The 23699-nt window shown below is 44.5% G+C and overlaps 1 protein-coding gene across 3 annotated transcripts; it reads left to right on the top strand.

Annotated features, from left to right (window-relative positions):
* Positions 1-994: 994 nt before the first annotated feature.
* On the top strand, positions 995-22438 carry STAT1 (signal transducer and activator of transcription 1). Of its 3 annotated transcripts, none has more exons than XM_058027937.1 (25): positions 995-1056; positions 1221-1380; positions 2812-2940; positions 3190-3334; positions 4027-4125; positions 5403-5498; positions 6131-6209; positions 6821-6912; positions 7138-7289; positions 7522-7680; positions 8677-8769; positions 9186-9245; positions 10397-10426; positions 10513-10606; positions 11493-11534; positions 12015-12098; positions 12657-12755; positions 13236-13371; positions 15161-15216; positions 16159-16253; positions 18278-18417; positions 19571-19756; positions 20258-20333; positions 20763-20865; positions 21366-22438. In XM_058027937.1, the coding sequence occupies exons 3-25, from the start codon at positions 2813-2815 to the stop codon at positions 21387-21389; spliced, it is 2268 nt and encodes a 755-aa protein (XP_057883920.1). In that variant the 5' UTR covers positions 995-1056; positions 1221-1380; position 2812; the 3' UTR covers positions 21390-22438. The 3 variants fall into 3 exon arrangements, with proteins under 3 accessions (XP_057883920.1, XP_057883918.1, XP_057883919.1); XM_058027935.1 differs by having other exon boundaries at positions 19568-19756; XM_058027936.1 differs by lacking the exon at positions 1221-1380 and having other exon boundaries at positions 1009-1056; positions 19568-19756.
* Positions 22439-23699: the final 1261 nt, after the last annotated feature.

Here is a 23699-nt window from a genome sequence, read left to right as displayed (position 1 = left end):
ACAGTTCCTGCTATTGCTTCAGAACAGATTTCTGCATAGGGTAGCCTTAATATATTGTTGAAAAAATCTGCCTTGAAATCATTTCACCGCTTTAAAGGAAGACTGGAATAATTTATCTGTAGGATGAATACATACAGTCCAAATCTCCTTCCATTAAAAAAGTGAGAATTTTGGCCTCATGCCACGTTGAATAAGAACACAGCTCTCCAGTGAAAACCACAAAAACGGGGTGCTGAGATGCAACCAGAAAAAAAATCTGCTTTTAAGGAGTTCTACTAACTGTGCTTGTGTTTTTTCTGGGTTTTGCAATGACAAAGTAAAAAAATGTGACGGTTTTGTGCTTTGTCTTGGTGTAAGATCCTAATTAAAAAAAAACATAAAACCTGTCAGTTACCTTCTTCCATTGCTTTTATTCATAGACATGTTTATAGATCTACTACTCCCCAGTATTTCACACCACGACATTCACCAAACAGACCTACTTTATTTTTTTCATGAAGACCTGCCTCCTCCACCTGAGGAGGGAAGGGACACAGACTACACTTGAAAACCCACAGCAAAGCCTGGACTTCAACATCCTGCTCTTTGTCGGCTTCAAGCACCAGACAAAACCCAAAAAGGCTACGCTGGGGGAAGGGAAGGGAAGGGAAGGGAAGGGAAGGGAAGGGAAGGGAAGGGAAGGGAAGGGAAGGGAAGGGAAGGGAAGGGAAGGGAAGGGAAGGGAAGGGAAGGGAAGGGAAGGGAAGGGAAGGGAAGGGAAGGGAAGGGAAGGGAAGGCTCAGCCCCTGCAGTTTATGGGCGCCGGGGCTGGCCAAGCGGGCCGGCGTGGTCGAGCGAGGAGCGGGGCAGCCGCGCACCCCCCCTCCCTCAGGATGCCCTGCTGCCCTCAGGGCCCCGCGCTGGTTTCGCTTTCGCCTTCGCCGCCTTTCCCAGAAGTCACGTGACGCTCCCTCCGCCCGGGAACGCCCCCGGCCCGCCCCCGCGCACGCGCACTGGGGCGGGCGCGCGGCTCCCCGGGCGCAGCCGGCACCGTGACAGCGCCGAGCCGGAGCCCAGGTGAGGAGCGGGGAGCGGAGGGGCCGTGAGGGGCCGGGGGCTGGCGGGGTGAATGCCCGGTGTCACTAAAGCTTCCTCAGCTTTGCGAGGAGGCGACACCGAGCTTTGCGCTGTGGTGTCCTTGCACCTGGGGAAACAGGAGGCGCCTCCTTCATTCCTGGCAGGGACACCCCCGCTCCGCTGCCGCAGCCGCTCTCCACAGCTCACCCTCTCCAGACCTGCCCTGCCCGGCAGCGCTCGAAGCGGACCCTGTGCCCAGCCCGGCTGACGCCGCTCCCGCTGATCCCGCGCCTCCAGCACCGCTGGGCAGCCTCTGCCGGACAGGTGCGCCGCTCCCTCCCTCCCTCCCTCACAGCCGCCCGAGGGGCTGGGCTGGGCTGGGCCGGCCGGCAGCGCGGGGAACGCGGGCACGGAGCCGGCCCGGGGCTGGGACTGCTGCCCGCGCCCTTTGCTCCCCATCGGCCGCGATCCCCGGGAATGGCAGGAAAGGAGGTAGAGGAGGGCCAGGAAGGAGCCCTGGGGTGCACCGGGTGGCCAGCACGCCGAGAGCGGTGATCAGCCGCCTCTGCTCAGCCCTAGTGAGGCACATCTGGAGCGCTGTGCCCAGGTACAAAAACCACCAGGAACTGATGGAGAGGGTCCAGCAAAGGGCACAAAGATGATGAGGGATCTGGAGCACTCTCTTACAAGGAGAGACTGCGGGAGCTGTTTAGTCTGGGGTAGAGAAGACTGAGAGGGGATCTCATCATTACATATAAATAACTCAAAGGCAGGCGCCAAGAGGATGGTGCCAGACTCTTTCCAGTGATGCCCAGCAACAGGATGAGAGGCAGTGGCCACAAACTAAAACACAAGAAGTTCCACCTCAACATGAGGAAGAACTTTACACTGAGGGTGGCAGAGCGCTGGAACAAGTTGCCCAGGGAGGTCATGGAGTCTCCCTCTCTTGCTATTTGGGCACACTCAAATGCTGTGTTAGCTGTAAGCTGAAAAGCACGCATCAGAAGCCCTCATCCAAGCTCTCACTTTAAACATAACAGTTTTAACTCCTTTGCTTCTCACACCTAGCACACATCACACTCATCAGCTGAGGGCACTGGCATATAAAAACTAAAGGATTTGGTAGGAAGAGACAGAGAAGATAGTCCTTCACCCCAACGCTGCCCTGTTTGTTTAGATGGGTCTTATAAGCAGCCGTGAAAAAACAAAGATGTGAGTGGATTTGCATCTCACCACTCATTCTCAGCCTGATCTGTTCCTTAGATGTATTTTACATGCCATTTCCACTACAAGCTGATAACATGCACCTTAGAAGGCTAAGTGATCTGCTTCTAGAGACCTTACATCAGAGCTAAAGCTACTCTCACAAAAGTGTTAGGACTGAGAGAAGGCATTCTGCACAGTCTTAGTTCACTTAATCACCCTGTATCTGCTGCACAAGTTACTTGAATTTAGCCTAAAACTATGATCATGAGAACTAAAACCCATATTAAAAAACATCTTTCCAGTCCTTCTCCATTTAAAGTGACTTGAGATGTAGTCCATTTTCAGAGCAGGCAAGTGTGGACACAAATAGCAACTGAAAATGGGCACTTAGAGGGGTCCCTGATTTTTCACTCACACTCTTGGTGCTGGGGTCAGCACATTGTCCAATTCTGTCGATGTTCATGAAAACTTCAAATTAGTTACTTTTTACCACTTCAGTCCAAATACTACTCAAACATTTACACTGACTTTTTTTCACCCCTTCCTCAGAATGTCTCAGTGGTATCAGCTACAGCAGCTCGATTCCAAGTTTTTGGAGCAAGTTCACCAGCTGTATGATGACAGCTTTCCTATGGAGATCAGGCAGTACCTGGCACAGTGGCTGGAAAACCAGGATTGGTAAGCCCAGGAATTAATTCAGCTTTGGGTTGAACAGAATGTGGCAAAAATAATAGAGAAACAAGACTTCTGTATGCAGGAAAGTAAAGTCAGTTAAGAGAATGAAACTGGCTTACATTGAAGGCAATTCTCAGTGCTTGCATATTCTACAGCTGGAGTTGGGGGTTAAAAATCAAGTGCACCTGTATGTATTTCTTGGCTCTTGCATTGGAAGTGTATCTAACCCAAGCATGCTTTAAATGATTCCAGGGAACATGCAGCCGGCAATGAATCATTTGCTATACTCCTATTCCATGAGCTGCTGTCACAGCTTGATGATCAATTCAGTAGATTCTTGATAGAAAACAACTTTTTGCTGCAGCACAACATAAGGAAAAGCAAACGTAACCTTCAGGTAGGCCTGGGTTATCTGTACAATCTACACATCTGTGTGTTATCTGTATACCTATATATGAGCTTCATTTGCTTCAGTGCAGTTGGATGCCTCAAAGCAGCTACCCTGCTGTGAGGGATTTTCACAGAGGATGTGTGAGAATCCTTATTTAAAAGCCAGAATTCAAGTGTTGCTCCATTTTTGTTTTGATTGGCTACAGTTAGAAAGTTAGAGTTTAATTTTCAGCTCAGTTACAGTCTGAGAACTCTAGGGAAAAGAAAACCCCCCAGGGCAGCACCATCCTGAGCACAGCAGGGCAGTACTCAGTCCACAGCCCATTCCAGCTTTGTGTGCAGGTATAACAGTAAGGTGGGATTTGCATCCAGCCTGGACTGTGTGTTAAACCAGCAGCCATAGCAAGGTGTGGGAGGGTGCCTCTTGAGGGATGAGCTCTCTCTAGGACTGCAAGGTGGTATCCCTCATCTCCCAGGAATGTCTCTGACCCTTTCCTGTCTCTGTATGCCAGTGAGCTACAATGGAAACTCACTCTTGGAGCTGGTTGTGGCTGTAATCCTGGAGCAGGCTATGACCAGTGTGTTCCCTGAGGCTCACACTGGGGTCATACCCTAATTTTTTTTGCCAATCTGAAAGTTACTGAAAGACAAGAAATTATGTGTATGGACTTTAACAATAGACTGTGTGTCTAATGCTAGGATAACTTCCAAGAAGACCCAATACACATGGCAATGATCATCCACAACTGTCTGAAAGAAGAGAGGAAAATACTGAACTCTGCCCAGGCATGCAATGAGGTAACAGTCTTGAAATATCTGCTGCAGTTTTATCTTCCCTTGCCTGTTGTTTGGGACAAGGGAAGTGGATGAAGACTGGCAGGGGAAACAGGCCATCCTCTCTCTGCCCAATGAGAGGTTCCTTAAAAAAGAGAAGAGTGAGCACTGATATGTACCAGCTGGAGAACACTAATTTGTACCAGCATGGCTGGACAGCATGGCTTTTTCTGCTGAATGAAGCCTTTGGAGGATAAATGGGCAGGAAATAATTTTTATTCCTTGAGTGACATAAAAGCTATGCTGGTTGTTTTAATGCTTTTGTAGTACGATGTAGTCTGATGTGCCAATTGGATTTTATTTTAATAATAAGTGCTTAACTCATATATCCAGTAAGATTTTAAGTTTGTTTTTCTGCATTTTACTCCCCAGTTTACTCTCTATTAAGCAGCTGAGCATGCTTCTTTGGACTATCTCTGGAAAAATGATGCAGCATTCTCCTTCTTCAAGTATTTCTAATTTTGGTGGTGTTTTGGGGTGTTTTGTAGTGAAGCCCTTTTCTTTCTTCTAAATTATAGGTAAAGCCATATCTTCTCCTTCATCATCTGTTCTCCAGCTTCTCACCTTTTTTTTTCCCTTTGCAAGAACTGTTTCACAATAAAAATTCCACAGTTGGGAAAGGCATGCAAAATCTATAGATAGCTGTAATCCACTCATGTACAAATGAAGTGATGACTGAGCAAGCATGTTAATTTCCAATAAGGAAATACCTCAATTTATAGAAAGGCTTTGGGATGTGCAGCTTGGGAAGAGCATTGGGCAGGGGTTTTCAACAAGGGGCCCTTTGCAGCAGTGTCCAAAGCAGCTGCTCTAAGAGTGTGACTCTGACAGAGCCCCTGGAGCTGCAGCACAGCTGTTTGGTCCTGGCACGTGACATAAAGCACTTGCTGCTGCCTTTCCAGTACACAATAGATGTGTATCAAAAAGGGAAAGGCAATTACAGAATGGTTTGGATTGGGAGGGACTTTGGAGGCCATCTACCTTCCACTAGACTGGGTGGCTCAAAGCCCAATACAGGTTGACTTAAATCTGTGATGGGGACCTCTGGCACTATACTAAAATAAATACTTTGTTTCTTTCAAATTCACCTGAATTTGATTTTTTTCCACTACAAAATTTTAGTATGATTCATCAGAACAAGCCATGCTTCCTCAGGTTGTTGTCAACAAATGCCACTCATTTCCAGCAATGGAAAAAGTTATGGGTCACTCTGTTTTGACTTGTTCTGCTTCTTCCCTCAGATGGAAGTAGGGAATGTACAAAACACTGCAACTGGGATGCCAGACAAGCAGAAGGAGCTTGATGCCAAAGTTAGGGCTGTAAAAACCAGTGTTACAGTAAGTATTATATAACTTTTCTCAGTAGGGTTTGTTGATTTGCAGATGCTGAAAATTAGACTTGATAAAATGACAAATAAAAGTAAGGTGGGGTTTTCAAGTCTATAAACTGGGGATTTCCTGAGCATAGGAAGTGCCTCGTGCCTAAACTTTAGTAACAAAAGCATTTTACTCATCTGAAATACTAGCAACTGAGGAAAAGAAAAAAACCTCTTAAATCATAACTGACCAGTTTGTTGCTAACTAGAAAATGTACTTTTTTAGCATATAGACATTTGTCTTAATAAATACAGTCACAACAGAAAGCTTTTCTCCAAATAGTATGTAAGAATTTGAAAGTTTAAAATGCTGTGTAGCCTAGGTTCTCATAAACTCTGTGAACTTAGATGGCTTGACCACAAGGGTATTTCCATACTTTATAATTAACAGATTTCAGTTAGTTGAGAAGGAGGAAGGATGAATAGAAGGTGATAAAATGTAGAAATATTTCCTGTTAGTCCAGGAACAGACATTGCTATAAAACTGGACTTCATATCTGTCAGGGCTGGTACCAGGCAGTTCCTGATCAGATCAAGTCTTGCATTACTTGAAAATATTCAATAATTGTGGTCACCCTCAATTGTGCATTACAGGATGTGGAGCAGGACATCAAGACATTAGAGGATGTGCAAGATGAATATGACTTCAAATGTAAAACCCTGCAGAACAGAGGTAAGTCATTTTCCAAAGACATCCCTATTGTGTATAGTTGGTCAGAGTAAGCTGCTCTTTGTGTCAGGGCACTGGGCCTAATGATAACACAGCCAAACTTACTGGTAATGTCCCTTGTTGATTACCTCTGCTTCACACTGATAGCTAAATTTCTGCATGTCCTTTGTTCCAAGTAAGAATCTTTTGTTCCAAGTAAGAGAGTCTACTTGTTAACACAGCATTCCTTTGCCACTAGAAGCAGCAAACCCTATAGGCTCTGTAACCATTCAACCATACACTTAATTAATTAGTGATGTTTCACAAATGCCAAACCAGCTTTAGGTTTTGTAGGCTCTTGTGTACCAAGGGAAACCCACAGAGTCCACACTGGTTTCATTATGCAGCTCTGTCTCTGTTGTTGAATTCTTTGTTCCAGAAGAGGCTTTAGTTTCTAACACAGCTTGGCAGAGCTGACTCTCCCTTAGAACAGGGACATGTTCAGAAGGTACTAAGGGAAGCACTAAGCCAGCATCTTGTTTTTTGTATTTGTCCCCTTCCCACCTCAGCATTTCCCCCTCCCCTCCTTCAGCACTCCTTCAGCCTCACATTCCCAATCTGGACTTATTTTACAGAACATGAGTCCAGTAGTATGTCTCAGGAGGAATACAAGAAAGAGCAGCTGAATCTCCAGCACATGTTCTTATCACTGGACCGCAAGAGAAAGGTAGCATTCAAGTTTTCTTTCAGAAGTCAGCAGCTCTTCATCTTAAGCACATGTTCATTTTCATTGAATTGACATAAATTAGCAGTAGGAAAGGTTTTTTAATATGTCAGTTGAACTGAGATATTTGCAGCGTTTTGCAAAACAGATGAGCACTAACTGAAACATTACTTAGTTCTCCTGTGTGAAGTATTTCTAATAAACAGGGTAATCTCCTATTCTGTGTAGGAGGTGGTGAATAAGATAGTGCAGCTGCTGCAGAGCACAGAGCACACCCAGGCTGCCCTCATTAATGAAGAGCTGGTGGAGTGGAAGCACAGGCAGCAGACAGCGTGCATTGGGGGGCCACCCAACGCCTGCCTTGACCAGCTGCAGAACTGGTAAGACCACATTTAAACCATGTCATGAAGGAGCACCACATCTAGGAAATATACTGATTATTTATATGATCCATTTCCATTCTGTCTTAGCATAACTGCATTCATTTTATTACCTCACCACAAAGTGTACTCCAGGCACTGCCACATCCTCAAGGACACTCACCTGGCTGGTGCCTCTGCACTGGTAAAATATTAAAAAGTGCTCAAAGTAATGAGATTGTGTCAATTGTAGGTTCACCATTGTTGCTGAAAGCTTACAGCAAGTTCGTCAGCAGCTCAAGAAGCTTGAGGAACTGGAACAGAAATTTACCTATGACCCTGATCCCATCACAAAAAATAAACAATTTCTGCAGGACCTAACACACAAGCTTTTCCAGCAGCTCATCCAAAGGTAATAGACCATAAAGATCTTTTGGTGCTACCATGAATAAATAGATGAAGAGCACCTTCCCTACCATTCCCTCAGTATTTCCTACATAGTATCTTTTCATTTTCCAAGGTTTTCCTAAGTTTGTCAAACATTAAACTGAATTACTGGGTTTGAGATTTACCCCATCTAGGATTTCCACAGGTTCAGGCCTGTGGAAAGGGTTTATGCTCAGTCATTATTGAAATTAGCAGGAGCTTTCCTGCAGTACATATTGATTACAGAGTCAAATTCTCAGTCTGTTAGTCCACTTCTCACTTCAAGCTTCAGAGTTCAAGCAAAGAGAGGCAAGAAACAATCTGCATCAAGCTGTGCCCAAGATAGATACACACTAGATTCTCCAGTCCTTTGTCACTGGACACAGCATGGGGAGGCCAGCCCTGCCTCTGTACCACCTTTTTGGGGCAAGTTACTGTAGCTGGTTGGTGCCTCACATAAGATCAGAAACCTATTCTGTAAACACACAGTAGACAAAAATCTGGGGTGTATCAAAACAGGCTAGCCCCAAAAGTTGGTTTCATTGAGTTAGCTGGCCCTCATCAAATCCCCTGCTGGTGTATCCATGCCTTGGGCAGGTGTTGTTACACAGCGCTGTTACTGTAAGAATTCAGGAAGCCCTGGGAATGGCAAACAAAACAACATTCCTCACTTGCACCATGCTAATTGCAGCACAGTGTTTCCTTGCTGTTTGATTTCAGAGAAGTGTGATGTAGCAATCTCCCTCTTCAAGCCATCAATGTATTGCAGAAAAAGCAATACTTAAAAAAATCACCATTTCTAGCCCCATGGTAACAATTGAAAGGAACTGAGTCACACACCTCTGTGCAGATTGAAGCTGAGGGAATAAAGTGTATAGTATTACTGGTAAATCACCTTTCTTTCAAAGTTCACTTTTATATGGTTTCTTATTTAAGAACTGTACAGATAAATCATAGTGCCTTTAACCTATTCTTCCCATAGCTCCTTTGTGGTAGAGAGGCAGCCTTGCATGCCAACACATCCTCAGAGGCCACTAGTCCTGAAGACAGGAGTGCAGTTCACTGTGAAGCTGAGGTATGTTTTCCCCTTTCCCTGTTCCTTTTTTGTGGTAAGGCTTTCCTGTCACTGGCTTCCTGCAGCCCAGAGGATTGCACAGCCTGCCCTGCAGCCCAGGGGCTGAGGCAGGAGGAAAGTGCCAGGGGCAGAGGCTTTCTTCTGCCAGAACTTGACTCACAGTCAGCTTTTACCCTTTCCAAGAAGTGGGGTGTACCAAGTGTGTCACAAACACAACCAAACAGCAAGAGACATGCAGAGCACTTTGCCATGCCAAAGAGTAACTCATTTGCCCATTTAGTTTTATCTCTAAATGCTGTCTGATATGGAGCAAGCTTGGAGCCTGCATGTGGCCCCTGAGTGTGCTGAAATATCTGTGGTAAGCAACACAATAGAAGAGAACCCATATTTTTCTAAAAATATACTTCTCTTTCCAGATTGCTGGTGAGACTGCAGGAACTGAACTACAACTTGAAAGTGAAAGTTTTATTTGACAAGTATGTTGCATTTATTTCATCCCTCTTATGTAATGGTAAACAGTTCCCACAGTCAGAAACCCAAAAGCAGTCACATTAGAAGTGTTGATAGGCCAGCAGCAGGCTGGTTCTCTGTGGCAGCAGGTACATCCTTCCCCTTTCCTTACCCATTCCCTTGCTCTAAATCTCTCTCTGCCACCAGAGACATGTCACAGAGGGCAGATGGCCTCAGCCTCTCACCATCAGCTCCACAGAGAAGAGCTCACTACTGCTAAATCAGACACAGGGCAACACCTGGGCAACAGCCACTCTGCTGGGCTGTTTCACCTGGATTAGCAGGAGTGACAGTGTGGAATTGGACTCCACCATTCCTCATCACATAATTCAGTCACCTCTAGAATCCCTTTTTGGGTAGAGTTTAGTAAGGAATATAGTTATCCTCAAGCTGCCTTTGAATAAGGGGTGTAATCTGCCTACCTGTAACATATGTCATGTTCTCAATCAGAGAAAAAAATTACAGCAGTTGAAACAGATTAATACAAATCTGTTGTATTTTGTAAGGAGTTCAGATGAGTTTTGCACTTACTTCAAGGACAGGGAAAGAAATGTGACAGGCTGTCCAAAATGATGGCAGGGACTGTGCTTTCAAAAAAGCAAGTGGGCTTTTGTCTTCCCAGCCAAGTGATTTTTGTTCACTTGAAATGGCTCTAGGTTCCAGAAACTTGCATAGAACAGTAAAAAAGTAAAAAAAAGGAGTTCTTATGTGCAAGTCTTTAAATGTGCTAGATAGAATGCAAATCAGTAAAATCCCAAGTGCTGGGAAAACCAATTCAAGTGATGCAGCAATTTATCCAACAAGTTTAAATGCAGATTTAGAGTGGCAGAACTATTTTTTTTTTCTCAGAGCAAGAATTAAAATCTTTATAGTAAAAGAAAGTACTTCTTTTGATTATAAAGCCCCCATAGCAACACCAAGCCTCAGTAAAACACAGGCTGTGTAGCACAATATTTATTTTGACTGCTTTAACCAATTGCCTCATCTTTTGCACAAGATTTTCACAAAAGCATTTTACCAGTTCTCAGTCAGCACTGTCAGCTACTAAAACATGCACATTTTCTGTGTCTTTGGCAGAATCTTTAAAAGATTATGTTGTCCTTTTTTTTCTTGACAGAGATGTAACTGAGAAGAACTCGGTCAAAGGGTATGTGGCATCAGAGTTTGATATATTAACATTAGGTTCTTTCAATGAATGAGAGATGTCATTACATTTTCTCTCTCTTTGTGTAGGTTCAGGAAATTTAATATTTTGGGAACAAACACAAAAGTAATGAACATGGAAGAATCTACTAATGGAAGTCTATCAGCAGAATTCAGGCACTTGGTAGGGGGTTGTTTTTTTCTATTACTGATACAGCCACTTAATTTTGCAGTAGAGCATTGTAGGAAGGAAACAAATTGCTTTTGTTATTGAAGTCATTCATTTTTTGTGTAAAGAGGAACTGTGATTATCTCTCCTTTTTCTTTGTTCTGTCCTTTTTAAAATATTTTTTGCTTGTTTCAAAATCAGAATCAATCAAAATGTGATTGCTTGTCACTCAAAAAGGGACAGAAGTGCAAACAAAAGTATTTGCTGCCATACAGCTTATGCAGAAATGGGTTCTTGGGAGAAGGAAGTTAAGAAAGCCTAGAAAGGCTGGTTTGGTTCTTTCAGAGGAAGGTCCATAGGTAGGGAAGTCTGGAATAGTTTACAGAGCTTTGAGTCTGGAAGATGAAAATTGTCAAAGAGTGTGCAGCTGCAAGAGAGTCAGTGCCTTTGGCAGGCTATGGGGCTCTTCTGATCTGCAGATTGTGAGGGAACACTCTGGTTCCATCACTACAGCAGGAAAAATGCAAGTCCAGAACCAGGGAACATGGAACTCTACCTTCATTGTCCAGAGCTGAGACTGTCTAGAGCTTGTCATCTGATTCAGAGGGGTACTTTGATAAACCAGTATTCCATCTGATCCTGATTTCATACTGCTTCTGTTCTTAAAAGGCCTCTTGCATAAAGGCACTGCAACATAACTGTGCAATATCTTTTTTCACAGATGAACAGTTTATAAAAGAGTAGTAGTTACCTACAGTTTAATCCTTTGGCTCCCACAGTTTAGAGCCAAATAGAATTAGACACTAGTGCAGCAAGTTGGCATACAGTTGAGCAAGTGGAACTCTACCACTTCCATTTGTGGCTGCCATAAACAAGTGACAGGTTTTTTGTTTGTTTGCAGCAACTGAAAGAACAGAAAAACACAGGGAGCAGAACAAATGAGGTAAGCAGCACTAACCTTTGCTTTGACAAGTTTTAGCAGAATACTAACAAGGAATTCATTTAAGACAATGCTCTCTGCTCAGACCCACAAAGACACACGTGGGATGAGAGACCATAGGAGAGGAATTCAGTGTTTCTGCAGAGTGATCCATATAGGAAGAGCCTGCAAGGAGAGTTACTGCCAAAATGGCAGTGAGGGACTGTCCCACACTGGCATCTGCCTTTAACAGGGCTTCCTGGCAAGCACAGATTTTTCTATGACTTACAGGTAGTTGCCACAAAAAAAAAAAAAAAAAACCAAAAATCATGCCAGGATAGGCAGTTTTAGGAAGCCAGCACTGTCACTTGACTTTGACTGTAAGCTCTTACTGAGGTCTGGAGCCTGTGACCATGGGCAGACAAAGGTTTTCCCCATGATAAAACCCCATTACTTTACCCTAGGAATTTTCAGTCCCTGAAAAGTTCTTATATTTTTTTCAAGGGTCCTCTGATTGTGACAGAAGAGCTTCATTCTCTGAGTTTTGAGACACAGCTGTGCCAGCCTGGTTTAGTAATAGACCTAGAGGTAAGTCTTAGATCAAACAGATGCACTTCAGTTCCTGTGTGTCACTTGTGCTAACAATCTTTACTTTTTTCTCTCTTTTTTTTCTTTTTTTGTTTTTATTTTTTAAGTACTGGGATATCACGTACTTTCAGTTATTTCAAATTCTGGGAATGACTCTTCACAACTCTGTATAGACACAGAAAGAATTCTGTCAGATCTCTGGGTAAATATGAATAGATGTACTTTGCAAAATGTCTGATACCTAGAGGGCTGAAACCACAGGGTTGGTTATCAGTTTACATTTATTTCAGAAGCAGTCTGCTGTGAACTCTACTGTCACTATCAGGGATAGTGACACTGGGATAACTGACACTAAATGAAAGTCCTTATTAGACATAAATCACCCAAGTCTTTCCAGTATTTCATCATACTTTCTCCCCTACATACAAACTTTTACAGAAAAAGTCAAGATTATGCAAGCAGGGAATTAAAACAGAAATGAGTGTGTGGATAATCTCAAGGAGGGCTGTGGCAACAGTGCAGGGTAACCAGACATGTTTCCTTTTGTGCTCCTTTCAGACCACATCCCTTCCCATTGTTGTGATCTCAAATGTGAGCCAGCTTCCCAGTGGATGGGCTTCTATCTTGTGGTTCAACATGCTGTCTACTGATCCCAAGGTATTTGAAAGAAAAAAAAAATGTTAGATCAGGTACTATGTCTAGCTTTCAAGCATTGTTTGCAAGTGGCTGCTGCATTTGAGCTCTGCAGGTGACTCTTAATGAGTTTCAGGTGTGGAGGGGGGCAGTGACTTCCCTGACCTAAACAGAGCAATGCTTGAAACCCACAGAAGGGTGGTGTACATGTATTCAGGGCATACAGCACACAGTGAGAAGCCAAATGAACATTGAAGAACTCAATTATGGTGCACTTAAGTAATCCAGCAATTCTGCCTGCTGGGAGGAGACCTGTCCAGAACCCCAGAGATTGCTTTTCCTGGTAAAGAGTGCCTGGAAGTACAGCTGCCTGCTTCTGCAAAGTTATTTCAAGCTGACATCCATTCTTAAACATGGAGCTTGTTTGGGCACTGCAAAAATTGAAGTGGCATTCCAAAATTAATGTTTGTTAACTACAGCTTGTATTTTTCTCTTCAATTCTAGAACCTGTCCTTCTTTCTGAATCCACCTTGTGCAAAGTGGTCTAAGCTTTCTGATGTTCTGAGCTGGCAGTTTTCTTCTGTAACAAAGAGAGGACTTAATGCAGATCAGCTGAGCATGCTGGGGGAGAAACTTCTTGGTAAGGTCTGCTTTCATCACAGATGGCCTGTCTGAACTGAAGCTATTCTGCATCTTTTCCTGCAACCCATTTTAAGTTTTCCTTTCCTCTCACAGCTTTCCCCCTCCTACAATATAACTTTGTAGCAATGAAGCATTTTCCACTTTTCAGTATGGCAGGGTTTGTAAATGAGATCACATCATGAAAAAAATCTGCAGTTCTAACTTGGGAGTTTTATGCATTAGAGCACCACAGACTGAGCCTAATTCTGCCTTTTGAAGTAACACTCATGTTTAGTCAGTCTGTGAAGTGGATGTTTCTTGGCATCCCTTGGGGTTTTTTTTTAAATCCACCTCCATTCATTTTAACTTCATGCATGCCCCCAGCTACAGTGGTGATTCACTCTGCATAAACACAGTTGCAGTATCAGCATGCAAACACTATGAAACTGCTAAAGAACAGCAAACTGAATTATCTCCCACATGAGGGTCCTTAATAAAAGCCTCATCTGCCATGGGTTTTGTTTCCAAACTCCTTGCAGTTTGCCTGAATAGGCAGAGCACTTTACACTGCTACTGATTTTGCACAGTAGACTCTAGATGAAAAATACTATTGATTCAGTATGTTTCATCAACCTTAAGTTTCAGGGAAAAAATTATATTTAAAAGGATTTGAGATTAGTGTGTCTAAGTGGCAAGTGTGCAGCATTCCACTCTCTAATTCCCCCAGACATAAGATCTGACAAAAAGCTGTTAATTTATTAGATTTCTTTTCAAATTTCTACAAGGAGAATAATTTTATTTTTTTTAATTAACCAACATAAATCAACCAGTGATCTATTTCTATGGCAAATTTGCTTTTCAGAACTACAGGGGCTTTGTTGAGCTCTGGTAGAGTTGCTACTTAAATCTTATCTCTATAAATAAAAATATTACCCAGCTGAAAAAAAATCCTGCTTGCTGAACACTATATTCAGGATTCCTCAGTGCAAGGAGACAGAACCAGCAGGGTGCCAGGGCACAACCTGGCTGCTGTTTTTGCAATGTGAAAGTTGGCAGAATCTTCATCTCTTAACACCAGCACTATCAGTAATAAGCTCCCTATCCCAGTTTATTTTTAGAAAAATGACAGAGAAAAGCATATTTATGGGAAGCCATAGCATGATCCTTAATGGGAAGAATCTGGCTGTGGCTAGTCAGGGTCTGCAAAGCTCCCAGCTACTGTAAGCCCAGCATAGCACCTTTCTTTGTGCTTTGGATGTGGTTATGAAACACTGTGAACGTACAAACAAGGCTGAAGGAAACAATTGCAACAGGAATAAGATGAGTCTGTGGTTGGGGTAGACCTAGGAGTCAAGAGTTTCTGGGGCAAAATCCTGCAAATCACCAGAATCAAGGTAAGAAAGTGCTGTGCTCAATCTTAGAGAGATGCTGCAGGGTCTGCTGAGCCTGCAGAGGAGCTTGTGGGCTGCAGCCTTCTTGCTGTGCTGGCAAGAACTGTGCAGGATTCAATTTCCTTCCTGGAAGCATTCTGAAGCTGGCAAGTGTTTGGTGCAGCACAGCAAGTGTCAGGATGGATTGGTTCCCATGACACCAGGGCTGCTCACACAGGTTGGGGTACAGTAAAACCTCCCAGAGAGGAACTTGGAAATCTCCCCTGCAGTATCTGTGAAAGCACAGCAGCCTGCCCTTCCTCTTCTTTCTTAGTCCAACAGCTGCCTTCCAAACAAACACTCTGAACTTGGTTTGCTAAGTACTTTTAGCCTTACTAACTTCTGGAACATGACTGAACTCAAATTTATTGTGTTCAGGGCCAACAATTGGAGGATCTCAGGATGGCCTTATTCCTTGGACAAGATTCTGCAAGGTATGCACACCATTGTAAAAACTGAGGTGGAAGAGGGATCTCACCTTTTTGTGGTTTTGTTTGATTTCCCCCCTAGGGTGCCTACTTTTCTAGTAGCATCCCCTGATTATTCTAGCCCTTACATGCTCATGGGAGGCTTTGGTGGTGAGGTTAAAGTAGCAGCAGGAGGAAAAAGAGCTTGCAGTGGCAAGGAGTACATGATTTTGAGACTGTTTTTGATCCATGTAAACTCCATAGGAAAAAAAAAAAAATGTGTCTTTCAAACACAGCATCTCCATTATTATTAATGCAGCTGCTATTAATAGAATAGCTCTCCATTTTGACTATTACAGAAAATGTAAACAAAAAGCCAGCAAGATGAACAGATCTTCTGTATTTTAGTGAAGGACATTCCCCAGACCAGGGGAAATTGGACCAGGGTGAGGATTAACATGGGGTGGCCAAGAGGGTCAGTATGATGACAAAGCCACATCAGGAATTTCACAACCCTTGCTGAAGCAAGACAGGAGGACTCTTCACATTTTTTTCAGCTTTAGACCCTAAGCTGGTGTAGATAAATAGAAGATCACAAAAACCAGGAGCAGGCTCCAGGGGAAGAGCAAGGCTCTGGTGACCTACAAGCACTTTAATCCATTGATACGGATGCCTCATGAGACATTGAGATCCAGGTCTCAACAGAAAGTGTCTCTAAGGTTTTCTGCTAGCCAACCCATTCAAAAACCCCAGTGGCATGGGTTTGGCATGTCCCACAACTCCAGTAGCACCCAGGCTATCCCAGTTGGCACAAGAGCCTTTTATCTGCTCTCAGACCAGTGTTGTCACATGTGAGGTGATGGATCACACATTTATGGGTACTGGAGGCTCAGACAGGCATTTTAACTCATGTCTCATTATCCCTGTTCCCCCCCTCCCATCCCTGCCTTTCTATATTCTGAATTTCAGGAAAATATAAATGATAAAAATTTCCCCTTTTGGCTGTGGATTGAGGGAATCCTGGAGCTTATTAAGAAACATCTCCTGTGTCTCTGGAACGATGGGTAAGACCTTAGTGAATTTAAAGATGTGGTCATTGCCTCAGACTTCACTTTTAGGCTAGCAGTTGCACACTCAGGCTGGGAGGTTGTTTGTGCAGAGGGTGGATCTTGAAACTGGAAAAATCTGAAGCAAATGAATTCTAGTAGGGAGGAATCCTCTGAAGAGGAACTGGTAAAAGCAAGAACATCAGATCACCAACTCGTCCCATTTAAGTCACAGAGCAGGGCTTTGAATGTTAGATTAGATTTTGTTTTGCCTTTGCTCCCACTCTTAGTCGGTTCTTCCTACATCCTAGAACACAGCCAAGAAACACTGAAGCACAAGAAAGTGTAAGTGCTGGTGATATCCATTTAAAATCCCAAACCCAGCTCCCTGCCCGAGGAGAGTTACCGTGAGCTGCCTGGAGGTGGCAGCAGCCAGGCTCGGAGCGCTGTGCCTGCGCCGTGTGCCCAGAACCCGGCAGTCTTCACTGATTTTTTTAGAGTATTACCAAGTAGAAGGACTCTGCCAGATGGGAACACAGTTCCATTTGCCCTTTTAATACTGGTTTAGGAAACTTTTCATTCTGGGATTTCCGATTTCAGATGTAATTCTGCCCAAACTAGGCTTATCCAAGGTCACAATCCTGGGTTTTAATTTTAGCCACGTTATGAAACCTCATCAAACAGCACACTCACAGTGTGGAGCATCCTAGTGTCTCACACTTCTGCAGCAGCAGGATTGCTTTGCCTTGCTGCATTCAGCAGTGGCCTTCACATTTTTGCCCCCCAACTCCAGAAGAGTTCTGTCAAAGCCCTGTGCAGTGCAAGGAGGTTTCCCTGCCCCACACCTCCCCCTTTCTGTGCTGCAGTGCAGTGGCAATATTTGTCACCATTCCTGAAGCAGAGTGGCAGTTCTGGGCCTGGGATTACATGTGGATTTGGGACAGACTGGAAGAGCAGAGACTCCCCTTGTATACAAAAGAGTAAATACAACCTCAGGAACACTTGCCTTTCTTCATACTTGAGAGATAGGAAGGCAGAAGACTTCCCTCACACACAGGATATTAACTACTGAACACATTTGTTACCTAAAGCATGGCATTTAAACCAAGCAAAACACAAAACTCACCAATCAAACCCCATAAAACAGGGCACTTCACTGCATCTGAAACTCTTAAGCAAAATAATGCTTGTTTAGGGAGTTTTTGTGCAAACCCCACTTTCTCTAACTTAATGCACTCGAGGACAGTCATAGTACTCAAAAGATCATTATTGATGGAGCATTTTGAGGAATAAGAAACAGAGAAAACCTTTGGGAAAAAAAAAAGCCACCAACAAAAGCAAAATACCAAGCAACAAAGCAACCCAAACCAAATACCTGGGGCTTGGCCAGGGTCATACCCTGGTGCTGACTTGAACAACTCCCTCCCCAGTACCTGTCCAGATCCATCCATCTCTTACAATTACCACACCAGCCTCCTAGTCCATACAGGAACATTTGCTGAGTACAGTGAAAAAGTCACAAAAGTTTAACAGTTCCTGTAGAAAACAAGCTCAAGGCCCAAAGCAAACCTCACACCTGTAAGAGAGTAATCTGCCAGCCAGCAAAATTTGTTTCATCAGCCAAAAAGGAGAAACAACTATCCTTGAACATATTGTTGAACCCAAGACTTACTGCTGGCTGGGGTCTGCCCCTGTTACACACATGTAATGTCACTTCTGCTCCCACAGCCCAGCTTTGAGAGCAGAATGGACAATCATTCTTGTTCCAAGTGCAGAAAGATGTTTGTCTATGCCCCCAGGCTGAAGTGAGAGTGCTGAGGGAAGCTGTGGTGATTCACACTGCCACGAGGCATGAATCACCCCCTGACTGCAGCCAGCCAGTCCTGCTGCCAGCTGTCCACAGGACAAAGCCTTCTGTGAGGCTTCCACCAGCACTTCAGCTCTTTTAAGTGAGGGAGAGCTTTTTAGTTTTCCCAGCTAGCACAGCACAGCTTGGTTTTTATGTTGGGGAGTAACTCAGCTCTTTGTTTTCAACATTACAGCTGCATTGTGGGCTTCATCAGCAAAGAGAGAGAACGTGCTCTGCTGAAGGACCAGAGCCCAGGAACATTTTTATTGAGATTCAGTGAAAGCAGCAGGGAGGGAGCAATCACCTTTACCTGGGTAGAGGAGTCTCAGAATGGTAAGTCAGCAACAGAGAGCCTTTGCTGACCTGCTTGCACCAGAACAAGAAGTCTTTGGGCCCTTCTCCTCCACCCTGAGGACCAGCACAACACCCCTGGCAGCAGTGGGGCACAGGCAATAGCAGGGACACACCACACTTGGGGTAACTCCAACCACACAATCAATGGATCAAGGTCTCAGCTAGGACAAGCAGCACTTCCCAGCCCTGCTTCTGGCCTGGAAGTTGGAAAGGAAAAACTGCCCAGACTGTCTTCCTTGCCTCCTTAGGCTCTCTCCCAGCCTTCAGTACACACACAATTGCATCTCCTTCCAAGCCCAAATGCAGCTTTTGTTCCTTCCCACACTCCCCCTGGATTAATTATGTACTCACTCATTTTCCAAGTGATTCTCCTTCCTCCCCTTGGCCAAATGGATCAGTGAAGAGCTTGCTTCTTCTGTGAGCTGGACTAGTTCTCATCCTCTCCTAAGGAAACCTGGAGGCATCACAGCCACAAGTTAAAGCCTCCCTTGTACCCAGTCAGGGCTCTCCCCTTATCACACTCCCTACCAGCCCCACCTGCCTGCATGGGGCAGCTGTTGATACTTCACTTTGATGGGCCCAAAAGCAGCAGCAGGTGGAAGAGAAACTGCTGATGTACTGAAGGGTGACTTCTTTCCCTTGGCTGCCTTCATTCCTGAGACATCCAAAAGTTCAAAGAAGGTTGATAGTATTTGCAGCATTCAGGAAGGCTTATATGTCTCTCCTGATGATTCATAAAAGCCTCAAGGGGTGTATTTGGATCAAACTCCCTAACAGACAGCAGAGTTTGAATTACATAATTTGGAAGAAGGTTAAAAAGGCAGCACAAGCTAAATTATTTAATGAAATATTGCAGTTAATTTCCATGGACAAGTCACACCAGTCATTCTGAGTACACAACACACCAAGAGCCCTCACTGTGTGCTATCCCCCCACACCTCCCTACCCCCAGAACAATTGTGCTCCCTTTGGCAGGAATTAAATATTCCCTGCAGCACTGTAGGTGCCATCCATGCAAGGCTTTTGCTCACGTGATCTCTGAATTTGTTGGAAGTGGCTGCAGCTTTTCTGGACACTTTCAGAAATAAACTTTGAAGCCAGCTTTACCAAGTGCTGCTTCTCTCCTCAGCAGAGCCCCAGTTCCACTCGGTGGAGCCCTACACCAAGAAGGAGCTCTCTGCCGTGACCTTCCCCGACATCATCCGCAACTACAAAGTGATGGCGGCCGAAAACATCCCCGAGAACCCTCTGAGGTTCCTGTACCCCAACATCCCCAAGGACAATGCCTTTGGCAAGTACTACTCCAGGCCCAAGGAGGGTGAGTGCTGTGTGGGGCTCGTGCCTTTTGGCTTGTCTGCCTGCTCCTCAGCTGCTGGGGCACTGCACAATTCCTGGGGCATGGAAGGAAAGGGAGCAGTTGGCCTGAATGCCTTGGCAGCCCATCCCATGGTTATAGGTTAAGAAAAGGTTTGATTTTAAACAGGCACAACATGACACTTAATCAGACCAAAAACTGAAACCCCTAATTGTCACTGGCTGCCATGTGAGCCCGTGAGCTGTTGCAGAAATTTAGGCTCCTACTGACAGCCCTGACCATGACTGGTTATGGGAGGGGTTTCTTTGCCATTTTCTATAGGAAAAGATGTAAAACTGACTAAAAATGGGATAAATTAACCATAGTGCTATAAAATGCATAACAGAGAGATTTGCACATTATCTGGGTCATAGGCTGTATTTTTGGTACAATAAAGGTGAAAATGTGATGTAAACTTACTGGGAAAAAAAACCCAGAAGCTTTTTTTTTTCTCTCTCCTTGAAGCACCAGAGCCAATGGATTTGGATGGTCCCAAGGGAACTGGCTACATCAAGACTGAGTTAATCTCTGTATCAGAAGTGTAAGTTCTCACAAAAATGCTGATTTTTAAGAACTGATCATAAGATTTTTAGCTGTAGTTCATGTCTCTTCATATTGTTTAAGCTGTAGATGCCCCAGATTCTTTGAGAATCTGATCACAACACATTAATGCGCTGCTGTGTTCAAAACACCATTTTTAGGTAAAAATACTTGCAGGGAGTTTTACAGGCAAGTAATTTCGTGAAAAGCACATTTTCAAACATTTGTTGGACTTCTTTGGTTAGGATGTGCACCCCTGAGTAGTCTGAGTTTCATTTAAAGCCAGGCTGGCTTTGCAAAGGCTGCTCTTCCTCAAGAGGCCTGGTTAGTGGCCAGGCAGAGTAGCCCAGCTGTGCCTCATTTCTTCGGTGGCAGTGAATCCCTGCTCTTGTCCCTCAGGCACCTTTTAATCCCTGCTCTTGTCCCTCAGGCACCCCTCCAGGCTGCAGTCTCCAGAAAACCTGCTGCCCATGTCTCCCGAGGAGTTTGATGAGGTGTCTCGCATGGTGGGCCCCGCAGAGATCGATACTGTGGTATGTGCCAGGAGCTCTAGGCCTCAGACACAGCTTGCTCTTCCCTTTTTTTTTTTTTTCCCTGAGACATACCTCAGACACTGAGGCAGAGAACACATCTCTCCACAAGCATAGGAAAAGCTGGGATCCAGAGTTAGACTGGGATTGCCAGCAGTTGCTTTTCACATGTGTCTGCAGGAGAAGGACAGGAGAGCAAAGCTTCTGTGTGGGCCTTGCAGGTGGAGGAGAGATGGCAGGGGAGGAAGGAGCATCCCTGTGGTGCCTCTGGTGGGGGCTGTGTGGGGAGGGCCCCAGCAGCAGTGCAGTTTGGAAGTGCTGCCCTGCCAGGGTGTGCTTCAGAAAAAGAAACAAATTCAAGTGATCCCCACCCTGAGCAGCTGAATGCTGATGTGAATCAGTGTGGCTGGAACACAAGGTGGTCATGCTCTGCGGTTAGCAAGGACTTGAGAAGCAGGGCTGGGGCTCTGTAATGAGGTTTCCTTTTCTCCTTTTCCTGGCAGATGTGCACACACATCCAGCTCTGAGCTTGGCTGAGCTTCCCCTGCGTCATTAACACGGCCCATCATCCGCTTCACGCCTCCCGTGCTGCACTCAGTGCCTTGGGGACAGCGCTTCCCTTCCTTGGTTCCTCGCCCTCAAGGTCCTGCAGCAGTTTCAGCTGATGGCAGTACCAACAGCAGCAGCCTGAGCAGCCTCCCTACAAGCATATCTTTGTTTAATTAGCAAGATACCATGCACATCTTTGTTTAATTAGCAAGATACTGTGCCAGAGTGGAGGAAGAGGAAGGTGAGATTGTGAGCTCCTCAATGACAGTGATGGCAGAAACATGCATTCATTGTTTGAAGAAATTAGTTAAAAGTTTAAAACAGTTAACTGTACATAGAAGGCTTCAAAGAAAAGCTGGTTCTTTTACAGAGGTTCTGTTCAGAAAGGTTACACCTTGAATTTTTGTCTGCATCACAAAAGGGAAACGCTCTACACATAGCATGCCACAGCAAATCCATGTGCTGCTGGTTTGTTGTGCTTTTAGCTCTTCTGGGCATGGCCCATGGAGAGAGCAGAAGCCCAAAATGTTACCTGCATTTCATTTTCACAAGGCACAAGGCATGTGTAGGGATGTTTAGCACAGTCTTTCTCAAAAAAAGCATTTCTTAGCACACCACCTTCAAGCTGCATTGGCACATGCTGAGCTTGGAGCCCAAGGTGCATAATCACGACTAAAGCCTCTGCAGACTGCAGTCATCAGACAGAATCAGAATTTCCTCTTAGAGGACTGCAAAAGGGATTGAATTATGATTTTATTTACTGTGCCTGATCTGCCAAGGTGAGGATCTGGTCACCTCCATTTTCTGCAATAATACAGAGCCCCTGTAGGTTATAATAGGTGGAATGAAACTCAGTTTTCTCATGCATCATGAACTAGGGCATTTATTTAACTGTTAATTCAAATGGCTAAAATACTTTACAGGTTTTGATAATGAGGTGGTTTTGTAATTAGGGGTAAGGCACAGGAAAGTGAAGAAGTTTATCCAGAGCAGTGGCTGCAGGGTATGCAGTCTGCAGTACCCAAAGGATGAACCAGAGGAGGAACAGGTCGGTCTCTCAGCACGTTAAAGGCAATGATCAGCTCTCAGCTGAGAGGCAAGGCTGTTCAGGCAGCTGTGTCTCCCTGAGGGTCCCTGTTAGGAGCTGAGCAGAGGGGCTGCAGCCTCTGTCCAGGCACAGGGACACTGCAGGGCCCTGCCTGAGCAGGGCTCGGACAGGGGCACCTCCAGAGGCCCCTCCACACCCATCAGCTGCTGCTTGGGAACAAAAGGGCTGCTTCAGTTTGGTGTGCTGTGCCCAAGACATCTGATGTGCCCCCTGAAAAAGCTTCCTAGAAAAACTAAAGGACCTAGAGCATTTAACACATGTATTTAAATGAAAGCATTGCAAACTGACTTCTTTTTGGTGACCTGAGTTACTGGGATTAACAGTGCTACAGGAAATGACTTAATGCTTTTATCTTACTGTAACAGCTGGATGTCTATCTGTTGCTAATACAAAAATCAAGTTGTTTTTTGAGCTATGCTTTGTATTCATGTTCTACAAGTCATTTTATTCTTCAGTTTTGTGGGACTTAAAGCAGTGGCCTTATTTACAGTTTGGTCTTTCCATAGCCAGTAGTTCTAGAAGCAGTGACTTTTCCTCAATGGAATATTCTTTTATATATTTTAAATAAAAGGAACTCTCAGTTGCCACTTTTGTCCTCTCTCATGTTTTGGCTACGTCTATGATAAAGTGGATGTGCCAGTCTGTATTTTACTACTCTGTATCTCATTTTAAACTTGCTTGTGCAACTAAAGAGTTACAGCTCTGAAGCCTGAGGCAGTTTCCATGCTTTTAATTCTCTGTATTGTGGCAGGCCTGTCTGCACTGCAGTTGTTAGAAGGTGGCTGTTACCTTTTTTTATTACTGGTTGTATCCCTTCATTCATTTGTTTCTATCCCCACACAACCTTCAATAAACTGAACCTGAATTTCTAATTTGAGTCCTCAGTAGGATAACTGATCCATGGCTCATCTTTGTGGGCTACCAAGCTGGAGCCTGCTGCTTTTCTCTGGGGCTAGTAAGTGACAAAATCCCTCATCTCACACTTGTCAGGTTTTACATGAACTGTACAGCCAAAAATAATACAGGAAACTGTTGGTGTGATGAAGGACAACAGAGTAAGTCAAGAGAAAGCTCAACCTGTCCAGAGTACCTGGTCAGAATTCCAACATTAACAAAAAGCAACCACCAGTGAAAGGCCACAGCTCTGGAAATGTAGGTTTCAAAATAAACTCCAAAAAAA

This window comes from Melospiza georgiana, chromosome 7 (assembly GCF_028018845.1).
Source record: "Melospiza georgiana isolate bMelGeo1 chromosome 7, bMelGeo1.pri, whole genome shotgun sequence".
Taxonomy (NCBI): Eukaryota; Metazoa; Chordata; class Aves; order Passeriformes; family Passerellidae; genus Melospiza; species Melospiza georgiana.
This window is presented reverse-complemented; position numbering and strand designations above follow the sequence as displayed.